The sequence below is a fragment of the Parasteatoda tepidariorum genome, chromosome 5 (assembly GCF_982258835.1).
Source record: "Parasteatoda tepidariorum strain Cologne lab strain chromosome 5, Ptep-v5.0, whole genome shotgun sequence".
Lineage (NCBI taxonomy): Eukaryota > Metazoa > Arthropoda > Arachnida > Araneae > Theridiidae > Parasteatoda > Parasteatoda tepidariorum.
Genome location: NC_141759.1, coordinates 107181707 through 107189620, shown reverse-complemented (window position 1 = coordinate 107189620; position 7914 = coordinate 107181707). Strand labels below are relative to the sequence as shown.

Here is a 7914-nt window from a genome sequence, read left to right as displayed (position 1 = left end):
CTAAACAATCGTACGAAAGGAAATTTTTATACACTAATTAGGGGGCACATAATGGGCCGAAATAGATTTTGTTAATTAACCGGAAGTAAATTCTTTAAGCTATATATTAGTGGAAGCAACGTGTGAGTCGTGGTGTTGTTGTTAGCGCCATGAGTAAAGAAGTTTGTAGATTCGGTGGTCAGGGGTTCTGTCCTGGTCAGGGGTTCTGTCCTGGTCACGGATAAAATTTTAATTTTTTCTTTCTATTTACTTTATTTTATTTTTCAAAATTTATTTTTCTGTATTTCAGCGTGAATAAAGTGTTATATTTATAAAAATAATTATTTTTCTTTGGGAAAGAGGGAATAATAGCTGAAAAACGGATAAATTTCGACCCCGGAGCTACTCACACGACTCACTCCGTAACTGCCTTTAATATTGACTTATAATTTTCAAACTCTGCCAGAAATTAGAGTTTTATATACTAAACAATCGTACGAAAGGAAATTTTTATACACTAATTAGGGGGCACATAATGGGCCAAAATAGATTTTGTTAATTAACCGGAAGGAAGTTCTATAAGCTATATATTCGTGCAAGCAGCGTGTGAGTCGTGGTGTGGTTGTTAGCGCCATGGGTAAAGAAGTTTGTAGATTCGGTGGTCAGGGGTTCTGTCCTGGTCACGGATTAATTTTTAATTTTTTTTTCTATTTACTTTATTTTATTCTTTAAAATTTATTTTTCTGTATTGCAACGTGAATAAAGTGTTATATTTATAAAAATAATGATTTTTCTTTGGGAAAGAGGGAATAATAGCTGAAAAACGGATAAATTTCGACCCCGGAGCTACTCACACGACTCACTCCGTAACTGCCTTTAATATTAACTTATAATTTTCAAACTCTGCCAGAAATTAGAGTTTTATATACTAAACAATCGTACGAAAGGAAATTTTTATACACTAATTAGGGGGCACATAATGGGCCAAAATAGATTTTGTTAATTATCCGGAAGTAAATTCTTTAAGCTATATATTCGTGGAAGCAACGTGTGAGTCGTGGTGTTGTTGTTAGCGCCATGAGTAAAGAAGTTTGTAGATTCGGTGGTCAGGGGTTCTGTCCTGGTCACGGATAAAATTTTAATTTTTTTTTCTATTTACTTTATTTTATTTTTTAAAATTTATTTTTCTGTATTTCAACGTGAATAAAGTGTTATATTTATAAAAATAATTATTTTTCTTTGGGAAAGAGGGAATAATAGCTGAAAAACGGATAAATTTCGACCCCGGAGCTACTCACACGACTCACTCCGTACCTGCTTTAATATTAACTTATAATTTTCAAACTCTGCCAGAAATTAGAGTTTTATATACTAAACAATCGTACGAAAGGAAATTTTTATACACTAATTAGGGGGCACATAATGGGCCGAAATAGATTTTGTTAATTAACCGGAAATAAATTCTTTAAGCTATATATTCGTGGAAGCAACGTGTGAGTCGTGGTATTGTTGTTAGCGCCATGAGTAAAGAAGTTTGTAGATTCCGTGGTCAGGGGTTCTGTCCTGGTCACGGATTTATTTTAAATTTTTTTTCTTTTTACTTTATTTTATTTTTTAAAATTTATTTTTCTTTATTTCAACGTGAATAAAGTGTTATATTTATAAAAATAATTATTTTTCTTTGGGAAAGAGGGAATAATAGCTGAAAAATGGATAAATTTCGATCCCGGAGCTACTCACACGACTCACTCCGAAACTGCCTTTAATATTAACTTATGATTTTCAAACTCTGCCAGATATTAGAGTTTTATATACTAAACAATCGTAAGAAAGGAAATTTTTATACATTAATTAGGGGGCACATATTGGGCCAAAATAGATTTTGTTAATTAACCGGAAGTAAATTCTTTATGCTATATATTAGTGGAAGCAACGTGTGAGTCGTGGTGTTGTTGTTAGCGCCATGAGTAAAGAAGTTTGTAGATTCGGTGGTCAGGGGTTCTGTCCTGGTCACGGATAAAATTTTAATTTTTTCTTTCTATTTACTTTATTTTATTTTTCAAAATTTATTTTTCTGTATTTCAGCGTGAATAAAGTGTTATATTTATAAAAATAATTATTTTTCTTTGGGAAAGAGGGAATAATAGCTGAAAAACGGATAAATTTCGACCCCGGAGCTACTCTCACGACTCACTCCGTAACTGCCTTTAATATTGACTTATAATTTTCAAACTCTGCCAGAAATTAGAGTTTTATATACTAAACAATCGTACGAAAGGAAATTTTTATACACTAATTAGGGGGCACATAATGGGCCAAAATAGATTTTGTTAATTAACCGGAAGGAAGTTCTTTAAGCTATATATTCGTGCAAGCAGCGTGTGAGTCGTGGTGTGGTTGTTAGCGCCATGGGTAAAGAAGTTTGTAGATTCGGTGGTCAGGGGTTCTGTCCTGGTCACGGATTAATTTTTAATTTTTTTTTTCTATTTACTTAATTTTATTGTTTAAAATTTATTTTTCTGTATTGCAACGTGTATAAAGTGTTATATTTATAAAAATAATTATTTTTCTTTGGGAAAGAGGGAATAATAGCTGAAAAACGGATAAATTTCGACCCCGGAGCTACTCACACGACTCACTCCGTAACTGCCTTTAATATTAACTTATAATTTTCAAACTCTGCCAGAAATTAGAGTTTTATATACTAAACAATCGTACGAAAGGAAATTTTTATACACTAATTAGGGGGCACATAATGGGCCAAAATAGATTTTGTTAATTATCCGGAAGTAAATTCTTTAAGCTATATATTCGTGGAAGCAACGTGTGAGTCTTGGTGTAGTTGTTAGCGGCATGGGTAAAGAAGTTTGTGGACTTGGTGGTCAGGAGTTCGGTCCTGGTCACGGATTAATTTTTAATTTAGTGACTCAAATATGTGATCTCAAAAATGCTAATTAATTAGTGTAGGCGATTTTTTAATTTACGAAATTAAACACAAAAATGTGTTTTCTCTGAATAAACATACCTTTTTCAGAATAAACATACCTTCAGATTTTGAACCCCCAAAATATAGGGGATAGCCACTATCTGGGGATTATTGTCCCTATAGTTTGATCATGAGGGGCAATCCAAAGTTTGTATGCCTCTATCTTAATTTTACATTTTTCTTATTTCACCATACATAAAGATCTTTTTAAGCGAGTTAAAAAAATTTTTAACATAATTTTAAAATTCGTTTATCCAAAGATAATTGCATGCAGAAAATAAACTTTAGTAAATATTTATTATTTTTTATTACGCTATTAAATAATAGCTGGAAAATGTTTGAATTATAAGGCAGACAACTTTTTATACAATTTTTATGTGCGTAATTTTACATGGCAAAATACAAAATCGAGCTAAATCTATCGAATTGTTCCTGTGTATATTTAAAATTCGATTTCTCAGAGACTATTCAACCGATTATGCTCAAATTTGGCATTTTGTCATGTGAAATTACATATTTTAAAAGGATGTAAAAATTTTATACCTCTCAATTTAAATTTTGTCACTGCTGTAAAAGATTTTCTCGTAAAAGTTCACAAGTAAGCAGGTATGTAAATGTTCAACCATTCCTGAAATTTTGCAGCAGTTTTTTCGTGTCACGAATTTTTTCTATAACTTATCGGCAAAACATTGTTGAAAATAAAAATTTAAAATAAAAAAAATTGTAAAAGGAACTAATAAAAAGAAAAACAAGTTTTTCTAAAGGGGGGGGGGCTAAAAGTCTGTTTAATATACGTGTTTAATATACGTCTGTTTAATATAAGTCTGTTTAATATACAAATATACGTCTAAAATACATAAAATTAAAATGGAAAAGCGATAAATAAAATTTTAAACGAAGTTCTTTTAAAAGCTAGAAAAACTTCTATTAGCCTTATTGTACCGAAACTTTGAGGCAATGCTTAATGTTCAAATTTCAATATTCTTATTCAATTAAAAATAATAATAAAAATAAAAGAAAATAAAAAAATAAAATAAAAAAATAAAAGAAAATAAAAAAATAATTTTACTAAATTTAACTTTTGAAAATTATTGTAAACCCCAGATTCTCCTCTCTCTCAAAATACTGTTTTAAAAACTGCTGCTTACGTCATGCGCAACTTTGCACTAATATTACGGCTTCTGATCATTTACACTTTTGGAGTTTACTTGCTTGATAATAGTTTAAAATTGAAGTTTCTTAATGATATTCTGTTTTATTGTTCCAAGTTTAAGATATTTCCCTGTTTTGATATAGAAAGTAGGTGCACGGTTTAATTGCATTTCATTTGCCTTATTAAGTATTTAATTTACGCATTTGTCGTTCCTAACCGGATTGACTGTGTTTGTGAGAGGCATCTTGTCTATTGATTGATAACATTTAAAACAGGCAAAACAAAACATTTATTTTAAATAAAAAACAAAACAAAACACAGCGTTCCAAAGATATTTCAAAAAAACCAATTCAACGATATTTCCAGTTCTCTCTTTCATCTCTTGCCATATTCAGAGTAACCTACATATTCTGAATAATTTTGGTAGTGCAAACTACTTGGAGTTAGTGTTTGCCGCAACATTCTCCCCACTTGAGCTTTATGTAGGAAAAAACTCAACACAATAAATTACAAAAAATACTAAAATTATGGCAGACATACAATTGTTATGCTATAAAATTTAAAGAATTTTAAAGGATACAAATCTGTATTTAACGTCCAAAAATGTTCATAGTTATTTAATGTTCACTGGCATCTTCAGATACCTCTAAGGGATATAGTCTTTGAATAGGTCTTAGTAAAGTCCCTTTGTCCGTTTTCAATTTGACTAGTCTTACTCGTCTATCTCTTCCGGGAAAAAGCTCGATCACTCTGGCTAAAGGCCAGTTAAGTCTCTTTTTGTCCTTTCTACCTATTAGAACGATATCTCCAATACTGTCTTTCAATCTTTGTCTTAGCTTCTGGACATATCGGTACCTTTTATTGATGTTTGATTTGTCGATTTTGTCCAGATCTGGCACATCATTAGTGGGAAAGTCTTGAAGAAAAGATGAAGGTGTTAAGGTTTTGAGATCAGGTTCTTCAGATAAATAGGTCAAGGGTCTATTGTTTATAACTGATTCACATTCACAAATGAGGGTCAATAGTTCTTCATACGTTAGAGATGTGCGTCCTAAATTTTTCTTAAGTAGATCTTTAAGGATATCAATGAGCCTTTCCCAAAATCCTCCCCACCATGGAGAGGCTGGTGGGTTGAACTTCCACCTCATCTGGCAAACTTCAAATTCTCTCTGGATTTTAATCCCATCAAGCTGTTTTAACAGAGAGTTTAATCCAGTAAAATTAGTCCCATTGTCTGAATATAGAATCGATATTCGACCTCTTCTTGAGATAAACCTACGTAACGCTTGAATGAAAGCATTTGTACTCAGAGAAGGTACCAGTTCTAAGTGCACAGCCCTGTAAACTGCACAGGAGAAAAGTACAATCCAAACCTTCTCATTCGAATTCGTTATCAAAGGCCCGGCCAAATCAACACCGGTCACTTCAAAAGCAGAAGATAATTTTGTTCGATCCTGAGGTAAAGGTGGGAATGGAACTTCGAGATTTTTCACCCTTTGTCTTTTACAGGTGATACAGTCTTTAATGGCAGAGCGAATAGTTTTCCTTCCTTTGATGATCCAAAATCTTTCTCTTAAAATTGCTAAGAGAATAGAAGTTCCAGCATGCTTATTTACTAAGTGTTCCTGTTCAATGAGTCGTTTGACGACTAAATGCTTTGATGGAATTATTAAAGGAGCTACAAATTCAGGGGTTTCATCATCGTTGGCGAGTCTAGATTTTAGTCGAAGCATATCATCATGATCCTTAAAAACCTGAAAGTTTTTTAAAGATTTTTTACCTTCTTCGTCATTGAAGCACTCTTTTTGTATTGACCGCAGAAGAGTCTTTTGTGCATGAGTTATTTCTTCTTGCGTTAAATCAACATTCTTTCTTAAATCTTTAGCTTTTGGGTGGAAGCGTAACAACCATGCTACAACTCTGATTATCTTAGAAAACTTCGAAATTCTGGATGCTAAAGTAGTTGCAATGGATTCCGAGTCTACATTGATAGCCGAAACAACAGTCTTTCGTTTTTCCTTTTCAACTTCCTCTTCATTCAGAAGTTCGGATTCTTGGCTGAAGCGTCAAAGACGGGTCTGATTTTCAAAGAAGTTGTCATTGACTTTTCCTTAATAATTGGGCGATGTGGGAGGTAATGTGTACCTTTAATTGACAATTCTTCTTGTGGAACTTCCTCAATCACTTCTTCTTCTATCCATTCATCAAAAACTTGCTGGTATTTCTTTTCATATCCCGTTTTTTCTAATTTCTTGTTAGTAGATTTTAATCTTTTAAGAGACAGCTCATAATTATTCGGTAATAAAGCATGATCCTTTTTCCATGGTAAGCTTACTTCGTATCTTCCATCTGAATTTTGATAAACTGTGTCTCGAAAATGAATCATAACTGCCCTCTGTGTATCTTCTCTAGTGTTTTGTTCCACAGGGTCTCTAATACCAAGTAATTCTAAATCCCACAAAAATGAAACAGGTATTTCTTGAGAAAGCATATTTACAACTGTCATATTTAAATTATCATGGTTTTCAAACTGAGGAACCTTCCCTATTAATGTCCATCCTAATTTAGTGTCCATGGCGACTATTCCAGATTTTAATTGTTCTTGTTTACCCGTAAATAGTTTACCAACAACATCAGCCCCTAAAAGAACTTCAATAGGTCCTGAATTCCCACAATCAGTTATAAATATCCTTTTTTGTCTCAATTCATGAATCCACGGCCCTTGTCTAATTATAGAAACATTATTACAAATTATTTCCTGATCCAATGCATCTAAATTACAACTATATTTACCATCAAGGCTATCGAGATATATTTTATAACATTTGTGCCGTTGAATTTCTGTTTTCTTACCCCCAAATAATGAGGTCGAAAATTCTTCTTCCCTTTCAAAATCAAAACCTAACTCTTCTACAGTAGATTTCATAATATAAGACTTTTGAGAACCCGTATCTAAAATAATTCTAGCTTTACGCTGCGCTTTATTTCCCTTAATAATTACTACAAGAGTCTGTAAAAATACTTCTTTAGTTGCATGCACGCGCGAATGTAAGGTGCCAGTCTCTTTTTCTTCGCTTTCATTATTATCTTGTTTTCTTTCATCCGATCGATTACATTCTAAGTCAGGACACATAAATTTTAAATGTTTTCTTGTGCAAATTGAACATTTAATGTTTGATTTACAAGAAAAAGTCAGGTGCCCTTTCAATAAACAAATTTTACATAAACCCTTCCTTTTAATAACAGACTGTTTTTCTTCTAAAGGCATATAAAACGCTTTCTTGCAAAAATGAGTCACGTGGTTTTTAAAACAAAATAAACAAAGAATATCATCGTTTGAATTATGACTAATTAATTCAGACGCAGACGATTTTCGATCTGTCAAATTCAGACTCGCCGGCGGTGTCAAATTCCTTCGTTCGAAGGGGGGATGAAATATTTCAGTTCTACTCAATTTTATTTTTTCTTCCACTTGTACTTCGTTTTTCAAAAAATAAATTATCGCATCAAGACTGGATAGTTTTTGTTCGCTTTCTAATTTTTTTCTTTGGCGTTCAAATGAGCGTAACACATTTAATGGTAATGAACTTTCAACAAGGGGATACAAAATTACACCACACATCTCAGATGTAACTTCTAGTGAGTTTAATGCTCTCAATTGAGTTGACAGTTTATTGTATAAACAACTTAAAGAATCATTCTTATTCTTATTCGCATTATTTAATATGAGTTTCAGGAGTTTTCTAACATAAAAATCTATCCATAGATCTTTTCGGCCATACCTTTCGGTTAAACT

General features: G+C 32.3%; 1 protein-coding gene across 1 annotated transcript; it reads right to left on the bottom strand.

Annotated features, from left to right (window-relative positions):
* Positions 1 to 4735: 4735 nt before the first annotated feature.
* On the bottom strand, positions 4736 to 7251 carry LOC147809956 (uncharacterized). Its single transcript, XM_087162945.1, has 2 exons — positions 6224 to 7251; positions 4736 to 6176 (listed from the first exon to the last, which is right to left on the bottom strand). The coding sequence occupies exons 1-2, from the start codon at positions 7249 to 7251 to the stop codon at positions 4736 to 4738; spliced, it is 2469 nt and encodes an 822-aa protein (XP_087019071.1).
* Positions 7252 to 7914: the final 663 nt, after the last annotated feature.

Excerpts from the sequence above, each read along its gene's own strand:
- LOC147809956 (XM_087162945.1), bottom strand. The coding sequence starts at position 7,251 with ATGTGTCCTGACTTAGAATGTAATCGATCGGATGAAAGAAAACAAGAT. Across the intron at positions 6,177-6,223 it reads CGCCCAATTATTAAGGAAAA|CCAAGAATCCGAACTTCTGA; the intron begins GTCAATGACAAC and ends TTGACGCTTCAG.